Consider the following 25184-nt stretch of genomic DNA (forward strand, 5'->3'; position numbering starts at 1 on the left):
AGGTTCCCCATCAGATAGGAATGCGTCTCTGGAAAAAGACGACACAATGGTTTCTGCCTGCTGGCGTCCTGTTGTTGCTTTTCAGCATGTTCCACAGCCATGATGACAGGTAGGTTTGCTATGGGATTTGAGACAAATTGTACATGCATGTATTGAAATGCAGCATTACTTGACTTCACTATATCCAGAGCTTCAGTCTATATGACTACGGAGGGTGTCGCTTCCCCCTCCACTGGTGACCAAAAAGACAGAGAAGTGATCGATACTGAGAAGTCTGACTTCTCGCCACCCTCTCTCTGTGTCTCGAGCAAATCCTTCTTTGATCTAAGTCAGAATTTTCGTGGAGTAAAACAGCTTCAGGTTGGCGCCATTTTGATGGAGCAAGCAAGGGTCCCGATGTCCGAATCTCCGCCAACAACTGTTGCATAGTAGTTTCAAGCTGAGTGAATGCCGGAAGCAATAGGCCCTGCAGCAACTCCAAAATTTGAAGATCTTCTGGCGGTAAGTTATTCATTTTTCATTTCCGAGTGAGTTCTAATCACTAAGATATTACTCCAGGAAACCTGTTGTGGTGTTAATGTGCGGTTTCTGTGCCACTAAGCTACTTATGAGCCCTCCGGGGGCAAGGGTGGTGTTTTAACCCTTCACAAAGTGAATAGGCGGTCGGCCCACCGTTAGGATGCAGTGTCCAACAAGCCAAAGCAGCGGGGATGCAATAGCTGTAGGTTTTTAGGCTATTGTGTTTAGAGTCTTCACGGAGCTCTTCAGCCATGCTACCGTTCTTTGGTCCCACCCACCGGAAGTCTTACAACCATTTTTTGTGAAAAAGTTTAAAATTTTATTGATATAATCGCATTTGGCGACGAAACAGTGGCATGAAATATACCAAAATGGGCCTAGATCATGTCACGCCGCTCCGTGCTCTCCTTGCGCTGCTCTGGCTGTTGCCAGGGATGCAGCGGTTGCTGTGAGCATGCGGCGATGACGTCATTGCTGCAGTCTATTCCCTTCTCAAGCTGGATCCTTTGAAGTCCTCCTTGGCGCGAATCGGCGCCTATGTAAGTACCTGCACAACTTACATTCACTGCCCAAGTATAGGTGTTACTCTGTGTGCTCCTAGGTGCTTTATTACTTGAATTTCTGGATTGCCTTATCATTGCTGAACTCTGCCTGTCTGACTACTCTGCCTGTTTAACCCTTGAATTGCTGGACTGCCTTATCATTGCTGAACTCTGCCTGTCTGACTATGCTGCCTGTTTAACCCTTTAATTGCTGTACTGCCTTATCATAGCTGAACTCTGCCTGTCTGACTACTCTGCCTGTTTAACCCTTGAATTGCTGGACTGCCTTATCATTGTTGAACTCTGCCTGTCTGACTACTCTGCCTGTTTAACCCTTGAATTGCTGTATTGCCTTATCATTGCTGAGCTCTGCCTGTCTGACTACTCTGCCTGATTTACCCCATAACTGCTAAACTGCTGAATTACCTTTTGTTGCTGACCTCTGCCTGTTCCTGACCATTCTATTGGTTTACCCCTGAACTGCTAAACTGCTGGATTACCTTTTCTTGCTGACCTCTGCCTGTTCCCGACCATTCAATTGGTTTACCCCAGAACTGCTAAACTGCTGGATTACATTTCTGTTGCCAAATTCTGCCTGTCTCTGACCATTCTCTGCCTCAATCTTATTGCCGTGAAGGACTACTCTGTCTGCCGTAAGTACTGCTTACCTCATTTCTTTCACTCACTTTGTTCTGGGATATTTCCTTATCTTTCCGCTTGGCGTTGGGATAAGAAGACTACTGGCCAAGGTTGGTCTGATAGGTAAATATCCCACGAGCATTACAGATCAATACCTTGGGTTGTCTACTTAAAAAAACAGTGTAAAATGGACAAATATCTAGAAGTACCCGTTTAAACTGATGTTTTTCCGGTTCCTAAGAGAATTTCGGAGATTATCAAGAAGGAATGGGACAGACCGAGTATACCGTTCTCTCCTCCTCCTACTTTTAAGAAAATGTATCCCATATCAGAATATCTACCCTGGCTAAGCGTACAACTATTCCTATTGAGGACAGCTGTGCTTTCAAAGACCCTATGGATAAGAAATTAGAGGGTCTTCTAAAGAAGTTATTCATTCATCAGGGTTTCCTTTTACAACCAACAGCCTGCATTGTTCCAGTTACTACTGCAGCGGCTTTCTGGTTTGATGCCTTAGAAGAGTCTCTTAAGATAGAGACTCTTTTAGAGGATATTTTAGATAGAATTAAAGCTCTCAAGCTAGCTAATTCTTTTATCACAGATGCCGCCTTTCAAATTGCTAAATTGGCGGCTAAGAATGGATTTGCCATTTTAGCACGTAGAGCGTTATGGTTAAAATCGTGGTCCGCTGATGTGTCATCTAAGTCAAAGCTCTTGGCTATTCCTTTCAAGGGTAAGACCCTATTCGGGCCTGAATTGAAGGAAATCATCTCTGACATTACTGGAGGTAAAGGTCAGTCTCTACCTCAGGATAAGTCTGTTAAGATTAGAAGTAAACAAAATAATTTTCGTTCCTTTCAGAACTTTAAAGGAGTACCCTCTTCTTCAAAGTAGGAAGGGAATTTTGCTCAGGCCAAGTCCGTCTGGAGACCCAACCAGGCTTGGAACAAGGGTAAACAACCCAAGAAGCCCGCTGCTGCTACCAAGACAGCATGAAGGGGCGGCCCCCGATCTGGGACCGGATTTAGTAGGGGGCAGACATTCTCTCTTTGCCCAGGCTTGGGCAAGAAATGTTCAGGATCCCTGGGCACTGGAAATTGTGACCCACGGGTATCAACTGGAATTCAAAGGATTTCTTCCAAGGGGGAGATTTCTTCTTTCACGATTGTCTGTAGACCAGATAAAAAGAGAGGCATTCTTACGTTGTGTAAAAGACCTCTCTACTATGGGAGTAATTCGTCCCGTTCCAAGACTGGAACAGGGACAGGGGTTTTACTCAAATCTTTTTGTGGTTCCCAAAAAAGAGGGAACTTTCAGACCCATTTTAGATCTCAAGAGTCTAAACAAGTTTCTCAGAGTCTCGTCGTTCAAGATGTTGACTATTCGAAAATTTTACCAGGAGGGTCAATATATGACTACCATGGACTTGAAGGATGCATACCTTCATATTCCTATTCACAAGTATCATCATCAGTACCTAAGGTTTGCCTTCCTGGACAAACATTTTCAGTTTGTGGCATTTTCAGGGTTGGCCACTGCACCCAGAATCTTCACAAAGGTTCTAGGGTCCCTTCTGGTGGTTCTCAGGCCGCGGGACATAGCAGTGGTGCCTTATCTGGACGATATTGATTCAGGCGTCGACCTATCATCTAACAAAGTCTCATACAGACACAGTGTTGTCCTTTCTGAGAACTCACGGTTGGAAGGTGAATCTAGAAAAGAGTTCACTAATTCCACAGACAAAGGTTCCCTTCTTGGGAAACCTGATAGATTCTATAGCAATGAAAAAATTTCTGACGGAGGTCATAAAGTCAAAGATTCGAAATACTTGTCGAGCCCTTCAGTCCAATCCTCAGCCGTCAGTGGCTCAGTGTATGGAGGTAATTGGATTGATGGTGGTGGCAATGGACATCATTCCGTTTGCTCGGTTTCATCTCAGACCACTGCAACTGTGCATGCTTGAACAGTGGAATGGGGACTATACAAATTTATCTCCTCCAATAAATCTGGATCAAGAGACCAGAAACTCTCTTCTTTGGTGGTTGTCGTCGGATCATCTGTCCCAGGGCATGTGTTTCCGCAGACCCTCGTGGGTGATAGTGACAACGGACGCCAGTCTACTGGGCTGGGGTGCAGTCTTGAATTCCCTGAAGGCTCATGGTGTATGGACTCAGTTGGAGTCTCTGCTTCCAATTAATATTCTGGAACTGAGAGCAATATTCAATGCGCTTCAGGCGTGGCCTCAGTTGGCTTCGGCCAAATTCATCAGATTCCAGTCGGACAACATCACGACTGTTGCTTACATCAATCGTCAGGGAGGAACGAGGAGTTCCTTAGCAATGACAGAAGTATCCAAGATAATTCAATGGGTGGAGACCCACTCTTGTTATCTGTCAGCAATCTACATCCCAGGAGTGGACAACTGGGAAGCGGACTATTTAAACCGACAGGCTTTTCATCCGGGGGAGTGGGAACTCCATCCGGATGTTTTTGCCTCACTGATTCTCCGATGGGGCAGACCAGAATTGGATCTGATGGCATCTCCACAGAATGCCAAGCTCCCAAGATACGGATCCAGGTCGAGGGATCCTCAGGCAGAACTAGTAGATGCCTTGGCAGTGCCTTGGTCGTTCAACCTATCTTATGTGTTTCCACCGTTTCCCCTCCTTCCCCGGGTGATTGCTCGGATCAAACAGGAGAGAGCTTCGGTAATTCTGATTGCGCCTGCGTGGCCACGCAGGACTTGGTATGCAGATCTAGTGGACATGTCCTCTCTGCCTCCGTGGAAACTCACAGTGAGACAGGACCTTCTCATTCTAAGTCCATTCCAACATCCAAATCTAATTTCTCTGCAGCTGACTGCTTGGAGATTGAACACTTGATTTTATCTAAGCGGGGATTCTCTGATGTGGTCATTGATACTTTGATTCAGGCACGTAAGCCTGTCACTAGAAAGATCTATCATAAGATATGGCGTAAATAACTTTTTGGTGTGAATCCAAGGGCTACTCATGGAGTAAGGTTAGGATTCCCAAGATTCCGTCTTTTCTCCATGAAGGATTGGAGAAAGGGTTATCATTGAGTTCCTTAAAGGGACAGATCTCTGCTTTGTCAATTATACTACACAAACGTTTGGCAGATGTTCCAGACGTTCAGTCTTTTTGTCAGGCTTTAACCAGAATTAAGCCTGTGTTTAAACCAATTGCTCCACCTTGTAGTCTGGATTTAGTTCTTAATGTTCTTCAAGGGGTTCCGTTTGAACCTATGCATTCCATAGATATTAAGCTGTTATCTTGGAAAGTTTTGTTTTTGGTTGCTATTTCTTCTGCTCGTAGAGTTTCAGCGTTACAATGTGATTCGCCTTATCTTATCTTCCATTCTGATATGGTGGTTTTACGTACCAAACCTGGTTTCCTTCCTAATGTTGTTTCTAATAAGAATATTAATCAGGAACTTGTTGTTCCTTGAGTATGTCCTAATCCTTCTTCTAAGAAGGAGCATAAGTTGCATAACCCGGACGTGGTCAGTGCCTTGAAGTTTTACTTGCAGGCGACTAAGGATTTCCGTCAATCGTCTTCATTATTCATTGTTTATTCTGGAAAGCGTAGGGGTCAGAAAGCTACGGCTACCTCTCTTTCTTTTTGGCTGAAGAGTATCATCTGTCTGACATATGAGACTGCTGGACAGCAGCCTCCTGAAAGAATTACGGCTCATTCTACTAGGGCTGTGGCTTCCTCATGGGCATTTAAAAACGGTGCTTCTGTTGAACAGATTTGCAAGGCTGCAACTTGGTCGTCTCTTCACACTTTTTCCAAATTTTACAAATTTGATACTTTTGCTTCTTCTGAGGCTGGTTTTGGGAGAAAGGTTCTTCAAGCAGTGGTGCCTTCCGTTTAGGTTCCTGTCTTGTCCCTCCCTTTCATCCGTGTACTGTAGCTTTGGTATTGTATCCCACAAGTAAGGATGAAATCCGTGGACTCATCATATCTTGTAGAAGAAAAGTAAATTTATGCTTACCTGATAAATTAATTTCTTCTACGATATGACGAGTCCACGGCCCACCCTGTCATTTTTTAAAGACAGATTTAAATTAGTTATATTTTTTGTAAACTTCAGTCACCTCTGCACCTTTGGCTTTTCCTTTCTCTTCCTAACTTCGCTCGAATGACTGGAGGTGGAGGGAAGGGAGGAGCTATATATACAGCTCTGCTGTGGTGCTCATTTCCACTTCCTGTTAACAGGAGGATAAATCCCACAAGTAAGGATGAAATCCGTGGACTGGTCATATCGTAGAAGAAATTAATTTATCAGGTAAGCATAAATTTACTTTTTCCAGTAATTGGAAATCCCTCTATACGAAAAAGTATGGCACCCTAGCATCCAAGCATTTCAATGGGAAAATCTGAAAAAGGGAACCAAGCTTTTCCTCTATTAAAACCTTCTTGGCCTACTCACATTCGGCTTGTTTTATACTAATTGGGCATTCCTCTATATAAAAAAGTTAAATCTAGCCTAAGCCAAATGATACTGATCATAAAATATGGCATCAAACTTAGCACCCTAGTTTACATGCATTTCAATGGAAAATTCTGAATAAGGAAGAAAGCTTTTACTTTATTAAAACCATATAGGCTCATTCATACTTGGCTGGTTTTATACTAAATACACACAGAGTGAAGCACGCTCACAGGAATGAACAAACGGCACAATACCATTGTATTCGCCTGTTCTATGGCGATTTGCCACCTGGGTGCAGCTTCTTTTTAGCCCAGTAATGCTTTTCACAGAGTAGAACTTTCCTGTAGTATTTCAGTCTGATCCCACCTATTACGGTCAGTCCAGCGCTGAAATACCAGGCAATTCCTCTCTGAAAAACTAACACAGCAACCCCAGATGATCATTTCAGCCTTCATTGGGCCTCGTCAGTGAGGTGAAACCATATTCCTCTAAGCACACTGAGCAAGAATTCCACATCTGGTTGCCCCTTTTTCCCTTAGGGAGACTAAATACACATAGAGAGAAGCACGCTCACAGGAACAAACAACTCAATACCATTGTTAGCCTGTTCTATGGCAATTTACCACCCTGGGTGCAGCTTCTTTTTAGCTCAGTAATGCTTTTCACAGAGTAGAACTTTCCTATAGTATATCAGTCAGATCCTGCCTATTACAGTCAGCCCAGCGCCGAAATACCAGGCAATGCCTCTCTGAACAAGGAACACGGCAACCCCAGACGATCGTTTCGGCCTTCATTGGGCTTAATCAGTGAGGTGTAGCCATATTCCTCTAAGCACAGTGAGCAAGGAGTCCATGTCTGCTTGCCCTTTTTTACCTTAGGGAGACTAAATACACTCAGTGAGAAGCACGCTCACAGGAACGAACAACCGGCTCATCACCATTGTTAGCCTGTTCTATGGCAATTTACCACCCTGGGTGCAGCTTCTTTTTAGCCCAGTAATGCTTTTCACAGAGTAGAACTTTCCTGTAGTATATCAGTCTGATCCCGTCTTTTATGATCAATCCAGCGCCAAAATACCAGGCAATTCCTCTCTCAACAAGGAACACAGCAACCCCAGACAATCGTTTCGGCCTTCATTGGGCATAGTTCAATCTAGCCTGAGCCAAATGATATTGATCATAAGATATGGCACTATACTTGGCGACCTATCATCAAGCTTTTACTCTATTAAAACCATATTGGCTTACTCTCGTTTGGCTTTTCTTTTTTTTTTTATATATAATTTTTATTGTTTACAATCAGCATACGGACCTTTATAAAACAATATCAAACAGCACATCAGGTACATCATACCAGAAAACCATAAATGACAAAAGAAAAACAAAACTAAAAGACAAAACATAGGTGTAAAACGTACTTATATTTTGTTGCATCAGTTTTTAAGTCAGTTGTACGGAACATACATCAAAAATAACTCAATCTTTCTTGTAGGCCTGAATGTTGATGATTTTCTAACAAGTAATAAGAAGCAAAACAGAACAAACCAAACACAACAAAAAATTAAAAAAAATATTAGATCAAATTTTTCCACTCTGTGGGGTACCAAAATCAAGTACATACATTTAATAGAGTGTCTTAGGGGATATAGCATTTGTAATTGGATATCAATATGAAAGGACATAATTACTTTGTCCCATTTTTGCATACATTTTCTCACTTTGTTTTCAGTGTATATTGATGCATCATGTTGTTCCAGAGCTATTTGGAGTCTAATCTCTTTTTTAAACAAAAAGGAAAATTTGAGGCCAAATTTGTCTTTTCAGGACTTGAGAATCATCTGCCTAGCAATAAGGATGACTGTATTAATTAAATACCTATCTTGAAAAGTTGGTTCAGTGCATAAGAAAAAGTTACAAAAATTTGTTGAAGACAAACCTTTTATTTAAAACTTTATTTAACCAGAACTCTACACGGGACCAGAATTTCTGGATCTTGGGGCATTGCCAAAAGCAATGTATTAAATCTGCATCCTGTGCGTTACATCTTGAGCATACAATCTGTTTTCTAGCGTTCCATTTTGAACTCATAGCAGGCGTAATATAAACTCTGTTCATATGAGATTCTCTCCAAGTTATAGAAGAGGTATATTTATTAATAACAGAAAAGCTCTTTTCAAAAGTCTTAAATTAAAGATCTTTAAAATCTACTAACCACTTAGCATACAATTTTCTTAAACCTATTTTGCCCTGCTTGGAAATTAAATAATTATATAGAAGAGAGTTAGCGAGAATACCTGCTCGATATAGCTTAATTACTGCTTCCAAGGGCCCCAGAGACCATGTCTCTTTCTCAAACAAAATATTTTTGAATATAAAATGTCTCATATGTAGATAGGCATAAAATTCTTTATTGGACAGATCAAATTCTTGTACCAACTGATCAAACTTCTTAATAGAGTTTGTGGATTCGTCTTTGAGTTGGAATAAAAACTTAAGATCTTTTTGGGCCCATATCTTAAAGATCTTTGAGTCAAGGCCTGGTTTAAATTCAGGATGCCTCTGGATCGGTAACAGATTTGATACAGAATTGTCTACATCTAGCCCTTTACAGATTTTATTCCAAGCTTTAATCACATTGCTGATGGTATATTTGGGAATATTTAATTTTATCCTTTCAATTTTAGGAATATGCAATAAAGCTTCAACTGAATATGGGGTAGAGAGAATCTCTTCTACTGGGTAACTGGTGATATAGTCAGAACCAGAAAGCCAGTCCAGAACTATTTTAGCCATGCCTGCCTAGTTATATATCTTAATATCTGGAAATGCTAAACCTCCATCTTCTTTACGACGTGAGAGCCTTTGTATGGAAATGTGTGGTTTACTTTTGCCCCAAAGAAACCTTGAACAGTGAGAATAACATTTTCTTAGATCTTTAATAGGTATGAATACTGGGAGATTTTGTATGAGAAAAAAAGAGTTTAGGAAATAATATAATTTGAATCAGGCTGACTTTTGCAGAGAGAGATAGGGGAAGTCTTGCCCAGTACTGAAGTGAGGAGAAAATCTTGGCCCACAGCTGAAGATAGTTTAATTCGTACCAATGATTTGGATTTTTTGATAGGACGATTCCAAGGTATTTTATCTTCTCTTTTGCCAAGATAAAAAGGTTATCTGTCAAACTGTTCTTATGCGTAACAATCCATAATATTTCTGATTTGTTAGCATTGATTTTATACCCTGAAAGGAATCTTAAGTTTTCAAAATTTCAAATAACTTTGGAATTGATTCTTTTGTATTTCTCATATAGAGTAGGATATCATCCGCATAGAGAGATAAGACAAATTTTCTTTCTCCAATTAAGACACCCTCTAATTCATTCCTGCAGAGAACGGCCAAAGGTTCTAGTAAAATATTAAATAACAATGGTGAGAGTGGCCTAGTCCCTTTTTGAAGAGTTATCATCGGGGAGTTATCACCATTGATACTAATTGAAGAATAAGGATTTTTATAGATTAATTTAATAAAATTAAAAAAAAATGGCCAGTCATACCAAATTTTTCAATAGAAGTAAACAAGTGATCCCAAGATAACTTATCCTGTATATCTTTATGGTTAATCGATCGTGTTTCTCCCATTCTGATTGCTTCTATATAATTCTTTTTTTTCTGCTCTTCACCACATTAACCAAAAACTTTGCTGATCTAGACCCATATTTATTAAAAATAGCTTTATTTGGGGGGGGGCGTGTCCGGACCAGCATCTAAGATGGCCGCTTTAATAAGAGCTCTCTACTCTAGGGCTGCAATTTATGGAAAAATCTAATTTATTTCATGCCATCCAAGACTGATACCTATCGCAGTTTACTAAGCTCATTCTCCTGCATCGACGGACACCTATATCTTATTTCTGGGAGTTCCAGAGCCAGCCGTTTGCTACTTGTCTTACATTACCATTGACGACTCTCAAGCTCCTCTCCAGGCAAACAAACATACAGAGATCATACTGCCATTCTTAGACATGCTATCTACCACAACTGTGGAAATGCCATATACAACAACCATCGAGGACTTTGATACTACAGTAAGGGCCCTCTTCATAGCCCTTGAGACAAAGATGGCATGCCAATTTCGTAGTCTACATTCTATCCTACGTTATGGCCACGTGGATATACCCACTTCAAGCATGGCGGAGCCAGAGGAGGTTACTGACAACTTTGCACAACCCACGAACAGTACCGCTACTTTTGATCTGACACAACTACCTAACCCGCCTCTTGGATCTCCTCTACCTGACCCGGAGGATGCGGCCGGCCTTGGGGGAGGGGAGGAGAGTAGATCGCCGATTCCTGGGGAGCTCTCTTCTGATGGCGTAGCGGAGGAGATAGTCCTGACCAGAAATGATCATGTCTGCCACCACCGAGACTTTTCAGCACTCTCTGGCATTTACTTGTGCTGGCTAGATGACACCAGAGGCGGATGGCTTCATAAGAAACAAGGCAAGCTCCCTTCTTTTAACACTGCCCGACAGCGTGCGCTGTTTAGATCGCACCTGAGCTCACTACAAGTACTGGTCACTGAACTCTGGCTAAAAAGACTCTTGACCTCCCAGCTCACTGTGTCTAGTCGTGTGCCTGATCCTTATCAATACCAGCCTCCAATCTGTTCCAGGAGAGGAGTCGGCTAGTAGCGCTTCCAGGCAAGCACTTGTATTAGCGGTCAGTTCGGACACTATTCTTATGACCACCCGATGCGACTTATGCTTAAGCCATACATATAGTACTTTGCCCCTTATTATGCTTTGTTACACGGTTACCTTTACTTAAAGTTTAAAATGTTCCTAGGGTTTGCTATGAACAGGACTACACTGTGATACTTAAGTTTCCACTAGCGTGCACAGGATCTGCTTTTCCTAAATTTGTGTGATGAGCTTCCATATATCTTATGCTGTCTATGTTAGCTGAGTTGCTTAATGCCTGATATTATTTGCTATATACTTATATGTGCCAAAGGCTTATTGTTTAGGGGGAAAAGTGAGGGTTAACTAGTTGAGGACCAAATAGTTCTTTCATGTAAAATATAACATTGACATATTTCTCCCATCAACTCAGACAGCGGGTAAGATGTATTAATAAGGCTTGATACCTGATTCAGATACTATCATTGTTATACACGAATATTAAGTCATGACTGCATGTTTTGTTGTAGCCATGATAATAATTGTCTGGGAGTACATACATTTATTGAAAATGCTCTACACCCACAAACACAGGAACATTGGTTATTTTCTATATCCTACTGATCTTAACTCTATCAAGATCACATATACCTAGTTTAACAGCTGTAGCAGACAATTTCCCTCAGTACCTGTTGCCAATATGACTGCCTGTCTGTCTAAATTAATTACTACTTGGACAAGAGCTTTTGTTAGGCTGTTTTACTGTTTGTTATTGTTTCCATAATCATATGTCTACTGTTTACATAAAGGTCAAGCTACGCGACAACTTCACATCGCCATTTGACCCTCCTGCTATTCTCTTTGCATTCATAATGTCTCACTGTTGGTTATATTGGCCCCAGTTATGTTTGTGTCCAAACTTTGATACTTTGGAAGTGCATTAGACTCACCTATTGTAACCAGCTCTGCCACCCAATATACCATGGCGTTGCTCTTTTTCTCTTATCGTTTCTATAAGAGTAATAATACTAGTGACCTTATAACATTATCCTTTCTAAACTAACTTCCTATCTATCAATAGCTCACGCTAATACCAGACTTAAGTATAGAAAGAGATTACTAATAGCTATCATTGATGTAACAGTCCCTCATATATATGGTTACATACCTAGCAGGTCTAGGTTAACATCCCTTTCCCTTCTAAAGTGTGAGGAGACACTTTTATCCCACATATATAGGCCCCTCTACAGCTAATTCTATCAGCCGATATTTGATTCCCACTACATAATGAAACGCTCAGCGATGTAACTCTACACACTACTACCCCCTTACTTTAGCATATAACGTAGAACTACCTACTCCTCAGTATAGCCCATAGCTCTCCCTTAATCCAGCAGTCCCATTGTGTTATCTCTTCCCAGGCCATTTTAGCTGTATCCCCTCTCTAACTCTTATTCGAGATTCTCTTTGAGTCTCCCACCTACGATAGGAGCTTGTTTATAGACTTCCATAATCAACCTTCAGGCCTGGGCTGTAAATTATCCCCACAATATTCACCAGATCACGTCACATCAACATAAGTCTGGACACGCCCCCAACTTCCCCTCCCATTAATATTAAAGCGGCTCTTGCCCGCTGTTTACCCTCTATGCTTTATTTTTCATTTTATTTCATTCTAAAATTATCCCATATTATAAAAGGAGATTTCATTCTGCGAAGTTCATTCACATATCCTTAGAGGGAGCTATACGACGACCTATAGAGAAGTGCCCTGAAAATTCATGACTCACAACTTGCCTCTCCTATGACTTCCAATTTCAGTACACAAATAGATCCTATCTCCCACTACCTGTATTGTTTACTCTTGTATTCTCTGATTTATGTACTATGTAAATCATCTGTCATTGTGAATGAACATTATTTAAGTTGTTACTTTTGCCAATAATCTCAATAAAAATTGTTTCAAAAAAAAAAAAAAAAAATAGCTTTATTTTTAATTTCCAACCGGACCAATTATTGATTGAAAAAAGTTTCCCTTTCGAGTTTTGCTTTTTTGGTATTTTTTCCAGTTATCTTTGCTTTGGCATTCTATGTATAATCTATATTTATTTCTAAGGTGATTAGAGAGTTGGAGTTCTCTTAATCTCGTGTTTTTTTCCTTTTAACCATGTACACTTTGATATCTCCTCTGAGGACAGCTTTGGCCGTCTCCCAGAATATCTCTATTTTAGGAAGATACTCCTGGTTAAAACGGTTAAATTCCACCCATCTTTCAATCAACCAGTTTCTGAAACTAAAGTTCTGTAGTAAAAATGTTGGGGGAAAACAATTCCAACATTTTTTTCATACAAGGATTTGCTTTTAATTGACATAGAAATTATTGCATGGTCCGAAATAAGGACCTCTTTGATATCAGTTTTTAGATCATAGAAAAGCAATGGTTCTCCAAACAAAAACATATCAATTCTGGAAAAAGTACAATGGGATTTAGATTCACAAGTAAATGATTTCATGTCTGGGTTATGAATACACCAAATATCTTTAAGTTTTAACTTTTTGATGAAGTTCCAAAGATTTTTAGCTTTTGTATTATACCTATGCAGATTTTTTTTGTGTAATCTGTCCAATAAGGGTTGGGCTGTTACATTAAAATCTCCAGCTAATACTAAGTTTGCGTTTACATATTGTAAGAGCTTTATATATAACTTGTCCCAGAAATCTATCTTAAGTGTATTAGGTGCATATATGTTACATAAAACAAAGTGAGATCCTTGTATTTAAGTTTCTATTATTAAAAATCTCCCATCATTATCAATATCTTGTGAAATAACTTGATATTCTAACTTTTTATTGAAGAGACAGGTAACCCCTCTTTTCCTCTTACATGCAGGGGAAGCAATCACCTCCCCAACCCAACCAAACTTAAGCTTTTCTGCTTCTACTAGATTGAGATGTGTCTCCTGAATCATAGCGATATCTGGGGAGAAGCCTTTCATATATTTCACAATCCTTTTCCGTTTGATTGGGTAGGTGATTCCCCCTACATTCCAATTCAATAAAATCCTTCATCTCTCAAAGAGAAGAAGAAAAAAAAAACCAGGACAAACACAAAACCTAGCCAGGCAAGCCATCCTAACAAACCTAACCGCAATTCAAGAGGGAATTGGATACATCCCTGGCTCTATTATTTGTTATCTAACCTTGAAAAAAACTCTCTAGCTTCCTGTGGTTTCTCGATTGTTATAAACTTAGTTTCATATCAAAATTTTAATTTTGCAGGGTATATCAAAGATGCTTGTATCCCCCTTTTTAATCAGTTGGGGGGGCAATACGGGGCCATCTCTTTTCTTTTGTTTAGAGTATCTGCTGAGTAATCTTGGAATAATAAAATACAGCTTCCATTAATTAGTTTTATGGTAAAGTCTAAGGATTTATATAATGGGGCCTAGTTATCAACGTGTCTACTTTACCTGCTTTCGCCGGTTCAATACGCCCGCCTAAGCTCGCCTACCATCACCGCCGCGGACCTGAATACGTTTGCCTAAGTTATCAATAAAGCTGTCAAAAAGCCGCGCACCAAGTACGGGGCGATGAGCAGCAGACTGTGAGAGTTATCACACATCTGATCTCGCTGCTCTTTGGCTTTTTTCCCAGCTTTATTGCTAGCCTGTTACTAAGCACCCACACTAAACTACACTGTTCTACCCCCTATACCGACGCCCCCGGAGCCCCCCACAACTCAATAAAGTTATTAACCCCTAAACCGCCGCTCCTAGACCCCGCCGCAACTCTTATAAATGTATTAACCCCTAAACCGCCGCTCCCGGACACCGCCGCCACCTACATTATACCTAGTAACCCCTATCCTGCCCCCCTATACCGTCGCCACCTATAATAAAGTTATTAACCCCTATCCTGACGATCCCGGACCTCGCCGCAACTAAATAAATAGTTTAACCCCTAAACCGCCGCTCCCGGACCCCGCCGCAACCTATATTAAACTTATTAACCCCTAATCTGACCACCCTACACCGTCGCCACCTATAATAACTTTATTAATCTCTATCCTGCCCCCCACTACACCGCCGCCACTATAATAAAATTATTAACCCCTAAACCTAAGTCTAACACTAACCCTAACACCCCCCTAACTTAAATATTAATTAAATAAATCTAAATAATATGTATCTTATTAACTAAATTAATCCTATTTAAAACTAAATACTTACCTTTAAAATAAACCCTAATATAGCTACAATATAAATAATAATTATATTGTAGCTATCTTAGGATTTATTTTTTATTTTACAGGCATCTTTCAATTTATTTTAACTAGGTACAATAGCTATTAAATAGTTATTAACTATTTAATAGCTACCTAGTAAAATAAAGAGAAATTAACCTGTAAAATATAAACTAACCTAAGTTACAATTACACCTAACACTACACTATACTTTAATAAATTATTTCTATTTAAAACTAAATACTTACCTGTAAAATAAACCCTAAGATAGCTACAATATAATTAATAATTACATTGTAGCTATTTTAGGATTTATATTTATTTTACAGGTAACTTGGTATTTATTTTAGCTAGTTAGAATAGTTATTAAATAGTTATTAACTATTTAATAACTACCTAGCTAAAATAAATACCAAATTACCTGTAAAATAAATCCTAAGCTAAGTTACAATTAAACCTAACACTACACTATCATTACATTAATTAAATAAATTAGTTACAAATAACTACAATTAAATTAAATAAACTAACTAAAGTACAAAAAATAAAAAAAGCTAAGTTACAAAAAATAAAAAAAAATAACTTACAAACATTTAAAAAATATTACAACAATTTTAAGCTACTTACACCTAATCTAAGCCCCCTAATAAAATAACAAACCCCCCAAAATAAAAAAAATTCCCTACCCTATTCTAAATTAAAAAGTTCAAAGCTCTTTTACCTTACCAGCCCTTAAAAGGGCCTTTTGCAGGGCATGCCCCAAAGAATTCAGCTCTTTTGCCTGTAAAAGAAAAATACAACCCCCCCCAACATTAAAACCCACCACCCACATACCCCTAATCTAACCCAAACCCCCCTTAAAAAAACCTAACACTACCCCCCTGAAGATCATCCTACCTTGAGTCGTCTTCACTCAGCCGAGCCACCGATGGAACCGAAGAGGAGATCCGGAGCGGCAGAAGTCATCATCCAAGGGGCGCTGAAGAAATCTTCCATCCGATGAAGTCATCATCCAGGCGGCGCTGAAGAAATCTTCCATCCGATAGAAGTCTTCATCCATGTGGCGTCTTCAATCTTCATCCATCCGGAGCGGAGAGGAGCCATCTTCAGACGAGCCGACGCGGAGCCATCCTCTTCTTCCCGACGACTACCGACGAATGGATATTCCTTTAAGGGACGTCATCCAAGATGGCGTCCCTTCAATTCCGATTGGCTAATAGGATTCTATCAGCCAATCGGAATTAAGGTAGAAAAAATCTGATTGGCTGATTCAATCAGCCAATCAGATTGAAGTTCAATCCGACTGGCTGATCCAATCAGCCAATCAGATTGAGCTCGCATTCTATTGGCTGATTGGAACAGCCAATAGAATGCAAGCTCAATCTGATTGGCTGATTGGATCAGCCAATCGGATTGAACTTCAATCTGATTGGCTGATTCAATCAGCCAATCAGATTTTTCCTACCTTAATTCCGATTGGCTGATAGAATCCTATCAGCCAATCGGAATTGAAGGGACGCCATCTTGGATGACGTCCCTTAAAGGAATATCCATTCGTCGGTAGTCGTCGGGAAGAAGAAGATGGCTCTGCGTCGGCTCGTCTGAAGATGGCTCCGCTCCGCTCCGGATGGATGGATGAAGATTGAAGACGCCGCTTGGAAGATGACATCGCCCGGATGGAAGATTTCTTCAGCGCCGCCTGGATGATGACTTCATCGGATGGAAGATTTCTTCAGCGCCCCTTGGATGATGACTTCTGCCGCTCCGGATCTCCTCTTCGGTTCCATCGGTGGCTCGGCTGAGTGAAGACGACTCAAGGTAGGATGATCTTCAGGGGGGTAGTGTTAGTTTTTTTAAGGGGGGTTTGGGTTAGATTAAGGGTATGTGGGTGGTGAGTTTTAATGTTGGGGGGGTTGTATTTTTCTTTTACAGGCAAAAGAGCTGAATTCTTTGGGGCATGCCCCGCAAAAGGCCCTTTTAAGGGCTGGTAAGGTAAAAGAGCTTTGAACTTTTTAATTTAGAATAGGGTAGGGAATTTTTTTATTTTGGGGGGGTTTGTTATTTTATTAGGGGGCTTAGATTAGGTGTAAGTAGCTTAAAATTGTTGTAATATTTTTTAAATATTTGTAAGTTATTTTATTTATTTTTTTGTAACTTAGCTTTTTTATTTTTTGTACTTTAGTTAGTTTATTTAATTTAATTGTAGTTATTTGTAACTAATTTATTTAATTAATGTAATGATAGTGCAGTGTTAGGTTTAATTGTAACTTAGCTTAGGATTTATTTTACAGGTAATTTGGTATTTCTTTTAGCTAGGTAGTTATTAAATAGTTAATAACTATTTAATAACTATTCTAACTAGCTAAAATAAATACCAAGTTACCTGTAAAATAAATATAAATCCTAAAATAGCTACAATATAATTATTATTTATATTGTAGCTATATTAGGGTTTATTTTAAAGGTAAGTATTTAGTTTTAAATAGGATTAATTTAGTTAATAAGATAAATATTATGTGTTAGGGTTAGGGTTAGACTTAGGTTTAGGGGTTAATAATTTTATTATAGTGGGGGGCAGGATAGGGGTTAATAAATGTATTATAGGTGGCAACAGTGTAGGGGGGTCAGATTAGGGGTTAATAAGTTTAATATAGGTTGCGGCGGGGTCCGGGAGCGGCGGTTTAGGGGTTAAACTATTTAGTTGCGGCAAGGTCCGGGATTGGCAGGATAGGAGTTAATAACTTTATTATAGGTGGCGGCGGTATAGGGGGTTAATAGGTATCATGTAGGTGGTGGCGGGCTCTGGGAGCGGCGGTTTAGGGGTTAATACATATATTATAGTTGCGGCGGGGACTGGGAGCAGCGGTTTAGGGGTTAACATATTTATTATAGCTTGTGGTGGGCTCCGGGAGCGGTGGTTTAGGGGGTAATAACTTTATTTAGTTGCGGCGGTGTAGGGGGGACAGATTAGGGGTGTTTAGACTCGGGGTACATGTTAGGGTGTTAGGTGTAGACAGCTCCCATAGAAATCAATGGGATGTCTGGCAGCAGCGAACATGAACTTTCGCTATGGTCAGACTCCCATTGATTCCTATGGGATCCGCCGCCTCCAGGGCGGCGGATTGAAAACCAGGTACGCTGGGCCGGAAAAGTGCCGAGCGTACCTGCTAGTTTTTTGATAACTAGCAAAAGTAGTCAGATTGTGCCGCACTTGTGTGCGGAACATCTGTAGTAACGTAAGAATCGATCTGTGTCGGACTGAGTCCGGCGGATCGAAGCTTATGTCACTATATTCTACTTTTGCCGGTATCTAGGGCTTGATAACTAAGGCGAATCAGCATCGCCACAAATACGCTGCGGAATTCCAGCGTATTTGAGGTTGACGGCTTGATAACTGGGCCCCTTTATCTTGAAAATTAAAGCATTTAAACATTACTGGTCTTTTATAGGGGGCTGTATCGTCTTGAGGTTTGCTAACACCCAACCTGTGAGCCCTTTCAATTGGGAAGGGAAGCTTATCAGAGGGTATACCTTAAGCCTGAGGAAATGTATATGAGACAAAATGGGGGAGATCATTATATTCTGTTACTTCTGGAAGACCAATAATCTTAAGATTATTTCTACGTGATCTGTCTTCCAGATCATCTAAACGTTTCTGGAGATACTGGAGCTTTCCTTCTTGTTCTTTTATACAATCTTGTTGTATATTACTATTGTCTTCTAAATCTGACACCCTTTTTTCAACTTCAGAAATTCTTACTGCAAATTGTTCAACTTCCAGGAATAGCATCTTTCTTTCTTTCGATAACTATTATATTGACAGACTATTGGTGTCAATATAAAGAGCAGACTGAGGGGCGGATTCATTAAACCCTTCCATAGCTAGATCTAAGCTGTTACATTTCTTTTTTTCTCTTTGTTTAGGAGGCATTATAGGGGACTTAAATTTGTTTGAGCTGATAAACTTATCTATATACTAACGACGTTTGAATAACAAAGTCAGCTGAAACACAGTGAAGAAAAATAAAATGTATCTGTGTATTGTGAATTAAAAAAAAAAAACAGAAAGTAACCACTTGTTATAAATATAAGTAGAAGATAAGTGACTATATAAGTGATGAAAGACAGTGCATAATTAAATTGTGATGTTAGATATTGACACTTCTGTCTAGCTATGTTAAGAGAGTGAACACAAAAGTGTAAGTATAGGCCTCCTTTAAATATGTCAAACAGTAACACAATTAGTAATAGCTTAGATACCTGTACAGAAAGTATAAATCTACTCAGACACAAAGTAAATTATAGCTAGTTTTTTTTTTTTAAGAGACCTCAGTCTCCACAGTAACTGCTATAACTATATAGTTATTATTATTATTGTTTATTTGTATAGCGCCGCCAAATTCCGTAGCGCTAGGTACAATGATAGGGGTATACAATGACAAAATTTTTGCTAAAAATACAAAACCTAAAACTAAACAAATCTAGTACAGGAGGAAGAGGGCCCTGCTCCGGAGAGCTCACAGTCTACAGGTTGAACAGAGATCCTTAGTATAAAGGTATACAATATACCTAAATTTGGAACAGCAATAATTCCCATTTGTCAGAAAAAAAAAAGATATGCACAATATATTCATATAAAGTAGTGAACTACCATATTTGCCAGATAATCTGTTTACAACCTGTTTGCAGGAACAGATTTCAGTAAGGTAGAATTATCTATAGGATAAGACTTAGCTTCTGTATATTTACAGCAATGACCCAATGTGTTTCTAGATAGCCAGTTCTAAATAGCCAGAATATCCGGGTGACTACTGTGAGTGATCAGTTTATGGTAGTAATACCAAATTCAGGAGTCCTATTGCAGGCCCAGTAAATATGTTATAGAAGAGTACCAAAGATCATCTGAGGAAGCAAAAGCGCTGTACTGGGTAGTCTGTTATCCTTCAGGCTTCCTCCTTTACTCAGCCAAAAATAAACTACAAACATATGTAATGGTCAGGTTTAAACCTTTTGGTATCTTTATGGCATATATAAATAGAAAACAGAGGACAGTTCATCCAGGCCACAGAAAGTCATATTTGATCCAAGGGTGTTTCTTAATAAATGCGGGAACCCCCATTCTATTGGGGGAAATCATAAGACTTCTAAATAGTAAGACACCCAGAGAAAACTTAGCAGGCTTGTCTGTTCAAGCAAACATAAGGTGCTTTCCCCGTCTTGACGGTTATACAACACCAGCAATTCCACATGACACACATATTAAGTGTAAGATTTTCATACTTAATCACCTATCTCCACCATGATATTTGGCTCCTATCTCTTAGGCAAACGCTGAAAGTCGCAGTATTTTTTTTTTTTAATAGTTTTTATTGAGGTAGCAATGACATACATAAATAGCATCATATACTTTCAAGGCAACATACCTATATACATACATCAAGTCTTGCGCATTTAATACATAGGCATGTCTTAGAACTGTAAACAATATAAGTTCCTAAACAGTAGCAAATACAGTAGGCCATGAGCGGCACCTCATTTTATATATAAATGTTTTAACATGGACAAAGCATAACATAACAAGTGATAATCATAAGACCTAGTTTTCGTAACAGATCTCTGAAAGGAAAGAAATAGGTCTTCGTGTGTCCAAAACATAAACAGCAACAAGAAAATGTGATACTCTAGATCTGCTTAACGCAGTACATAGACAGATAACAAGAATACGGTTATTCTATAATATTGAGTAAACCCATTATCAAGAGAAGCATATAGATATTCTATATAGATATTATAATGCCATTCTAGGGAGCCATTCTAATTTTTTAAAAACCCCTTAGTCTCAGAAACTGAATCTACCTCTAATGAGGTTAAGCAGGGTGGGGATTCTATGGGGTTATAAGAAACCTATGCTTGCTCTCTATAAGGGCATCATGTCAGCATGTTCAACAACAACTATCTTACAAAATTAGTAAAGTACACATACTCTCACAGATATGCAGGGCCACTCTTAGACCTCTAAGGATCCAAAGAGCACTATTTTAGGTTTGTTTAAGTAACATCCTTATTAAAGTAATATTCATGCATAGTAACTTATCTTACACCAATTCTTTGTGGGCTTCTAAGGGTAGTGAACCAGTATTGTTATTGTAAATACATACACAACTTAGCATATTCATCTCCCAGATAAAGAAGGTACAAATAATTTAAAAAGAATAGGGAGTTTATGAATAGCATTAGCCTCTGTTAGACTCCAAGAAATGTAGTTAATAATTTTATATGTGTCAAGATAAATGTTGTTTAACCGGATATCCTTCAGGATTAGAGTTACTTATCCAAAACCAGTCATTTCTGCAATAATAAAACCTTCTTGTGTATAAATCACACTAGTGAGTATCCCACCTGGAACATTTAATTTTCTAATGAACTCTATAGATAGAATATTTATCTAAATTACTGATGTTACTTATTTTCCCCCACGTCTAACGAAGCCCCTATAGGACCTCAGTAGGGCTGCAACTAACGATTATTTTCATAATCGATTAGTTGGTCGATTATTTTTTCGATTTTTATGATTAATCGGATAAAACAGGGCAGGGGGGACTTAGAACAATATAACATTTGAAAAAATATATAATTTAATAAACAAACATACTCTGTTCGGTTTTACAGAGTATTAAAAAACTTCCTTACTGCAGAAATACAAATAGTTAAACTTTTTATCTTACCAAGTTCACTGTACAACTGTACGCAAGTACAAACTAATTTAAAATTTTACACAACTTACAAACTTTTAAAAACTTAGCAGAACAAATGTATTATGAAAAGAGGTGGAGTATCACTGTTCCAGAAACGTTGCATTAGAATATAAAAATGTTAACATGTCCATGTGATCTTGACTAAGGCTGGCTCTCATTTTAGAAGTTATGTTGCCTGCTTCAGAGAAGAGTCGCTCTGATGGTGTGGAGGTGCATGGTATGCACAAGTAGGATTTTGCTAGTTTTGCCAAGGCAGGATATTTTTCTTGGTTACCTTTCCACCAACTCAAAGGGTTTCCTTCCTTGGCAAGGGGCTTCTCTGCAAAATAAGTTTGGATTTCATTCCTAACTTGTATATTAATGTCCTCCTCATGTTGCCCCTCAATAGTCTCCTCTTCACTGCTACCCCCAGACTCAAGGAGTGAGTCAAGTAGAGATGCTGCAGATGTGGAGGGCTCAGCAACTGTACTTCCAGGCGTAGCTGTATTTTGCTGGCGCACCATCTCTCTTCTTACAGCAAGCGCCTCTGTCTGCACTTTTGCATGGACAGTTATAATTTGCTCTGTCGTTAAAAATTTGAGTCGTCTAAATCTTGGGTCCAGGGCAGAGGCAAGGATTACTGAATTTGGGACCTTTTCAAAAAGGATCCCCTTCCATCTGGTTTGGAGCTGGTCTGCTGCAGTGGCTTGGAAGCTCTTCAGTGCATGCGACTCAAAAGAAGCACCCTCATTGGACCGCAAAAGCCCCTTCACAAGCGCAGGCACAGAAGACAGAGTGACATATTCTTGGCCACTCATGTATACAGTAGCACACTCAAATGGCTTGAGAGCAGTGGAGAGTTCTTCTAGAATACTCCACTGATCTGGTTTTAAGTCCAGATAGTGTTTGCCTCTTTGAGTGACTGATGGATCTGATAGAGCTGCTGTTACCGGCCACCTTTGCTCAATGAGTCTCTCGACCATATAGTAAGTGCTATTCCACCTTGTGCTAACATCTTGAAGAAGCTTGTGCTCAGATGTTCCCATTTGCTTCTGCTTCTCCTTCAACTTGCTGCTGGCGAGTTCACTTTTTAAAAAATGTTCTACTAGTCCTCTTGCAGCACTGACGGCTCTCTCTATTCCAGAATTCTTTAATGCAGCATTGATGACCAGCTGCAAGGTGTGACCAGTGCAGCGGATACTGGTCCATCCATGCTTCCCTCCTAGGATGTTTTCAGCAGCCACAATATTTAAACCATTGTCATGCACAATGGCAATAATTTTTTGTGGCTTAATTTCAAATTTTGCAGCAACCTCCTCCAACCATTCTGCAATGTTTTTTGCAGTATGCCTGTCTTCTAAAGGCATGATAGTGAGGCAGATAGAATGCATTTTCCAGTCAGCCCCAATGTAATGGCATGTAATGCCAAGGTAAGCCTCAGTTGCTATGCTTCTCCATATGTCCGCAGTTAGGGCAATTCTAGTGGCAGCGCTGATGGCACCCTTTACATTTTTAAGCGCCTCCTGGTACTTCCTTTCCACCAGTTTTGTAAAATGAGTTCTTGACGGAAGTGTATATCCAGGGTTTAGTACACTGACCATGTTTTTAAAACCTTTGTCTTCGACCATCGACAGTGGCCGCATGTCAGTGACTATCATTTTAAAAACAGAGTCTGTTATAACTGATGCTTGTTGTGGAGTGCACGGGGGGGGGGTCGCTGCACAAACCCTGTTATGGTGCGCTGTTTCTTTCTGAAAAGAAAGATATATAATTTAATGATCAATCATCAATGAATGATCATTCATATAGAGTCTTGACTGTCAGTGTCTATCCAGAAAAGGCTAGTTCTATCATTGTGTAACTATTACTGCTAGTTTACTCAAATATATACAATTGTTTAGTATAATTTTGGCGGTTTAACTTACTGTCCTGATGTTTCGCCTTCCTCAGTGAAACCCACGTGTTTTCTTTTCATGTGTTCATTCATCACTGTGGTGCTTCCGTGCCACATAAGCTCTGCCTTGCAAATTCTGCAGGTGACCACCTTCTTTGCGGCATTAAGCGTAAAATGCTCTCATGCTTTGGAGGACTTGGGTCGCACACTTTTTTCCACTGCTATCCTTCCTAACAGTTACAAAAGCTAGCAGTCACAGGAGAGGAGTGTTTAAAGAGTGAGACCACCAAAACTTATCTTATTCTTAGCAAGTTACTTGATCCGGATTCCGGAGTCAGACCCTCATCTTAACCCCTCCCCTTCCATGACCCGGGTGCTCACATCCTGCCCTGTGCTATCCTACGTTATTTAATTACAGAAGCAAGCTAGCATAGGAGTAAGGAGTGTTTATAACAGTTACAGGAGAGGAGTCAACTAAACCACTATTACTGCATCCGGAGTTGGACCCTCCCTCACTGACCTTAGCCTCTCCCCTCCATGCCCGTGATCTCAGTCAAGTAGCAGCCAAGCCAGCATATGACGGTAATGTTATATTATATCTCCCCCCTCATCAGTGTGCAATTGTCTCTGTGCTAGTGTACTCTACCCACGTACTCTACCCACCTTGCAGCAGATGTATGTCACACACTTCTCCCACACGTCTTCACACGTCCACGTCTTCTCTTCTCTGATCTTCTCCCAGTAGACACGCCTTCTCTAGCCGTCTCTAGCATGCCTTCTCTAGTGTGGCTGCGGCAAGCAGCCCAACTAATCGATAGACCAACGAATCGATAATGGAAATCGTTGACAACTATTTGCATTATCGATTGTCGACTTCATCGATTAGTTGTTGCAGCCCTAGACCTCAGGGATCTCTCTTTTCTAATCTGGGGGTACAGGCCTCTTTTGGACTTGCCTAATAAAAAAAAATATACACAGAAGGAGGAGAACTATCTTGTAACAGAAGCGGTGCTATTAGCCCTTAACGAAATATTAAGCATCTAATGGACGTCACTGTCTCTTCCAGTAACTAGAACAGAGCCAGGTCTCCCTAATTATCATTTTGACTCAGTTTATACTATAAAGTGGGGGGTATATTAGTACAGGGCCCAACAGAACATTACAATAAGTCAGAGCAAAGAAAAGTGACCACATGTGCAGGTAGCCTTACCATACCAGCCATCAAGTATATAGGTACTGAGCTAAGAGTAAGCACAGGGGCCTAATATTTTTAGAGATACTAGCAAGGGCCTCAGCTTCAAATTTAGCTCCTCTCAGGACAGTGTCTGACATCTAAGTTCAAGGGAGGGTGCAGTTCATAAAGGAAAAGTCAGACCTGGCACCTTAGGGTCCGCCGTTACATGGAACTCTTCATCCGACCCCCATTTTTATACGGATGTCAAAATCTTGAGTACCTCTTGGTACCCTGTTGGGATCCA

The 25184-nt window shown here is 39.9% G+C and overlaps 2 protein-coding genes across 3 annotated transcripts in view; one reads left to right on the forward strand and one right to left on the reverse strand.

The window, feature by feature from the left end:
* TCIRG1 (T cell immune regulator 1, ATPase H+ transporting V0 subunit a3) overlaps positions 1-25184 on the forward strand; it is a 165708-nt gene that overhangs the window by 12111 nt on the left and 128413 nt on the right. The gene's annotated exons all lie outside the window — the stretch shown is intronic.
* Positions 21914-23440, reverse strand: LOC128640447 (E3 SUMO-protein ligase ZBED1-like). Its single transcript, XM_053692926.1, has one exon. The coding sequence runs from the start codon at positions 23438-23440 to the stop codon at positions 21914-21916; it is 1527 nt and encodes a 508-aa protein (XP_053548901.1).

Source organism: Bombina bombina, chromosome 9 (genome assembly GCF_027579735.1).
Source record: "Bombina bombina isolate aBomBom1 chromosome 9, aBomBom1.pri, whole genome shotgun sequence".
NCBI lineage: Eukaryota > Metazoa > Chordata > Amphibia > Anura > Bombinatoridae > Bombina > Bombina bombina.

Bases quoted from the DNA above. Each gene is read 5' to 3' on its own strand.
- LOC128640447 (XM_053692926.1), bottom strand. From the start codon at position 23,440: ATGGTCGAAGACAAAGGTTTTAAAAACATGGTCAGTGTACTAAACCCT.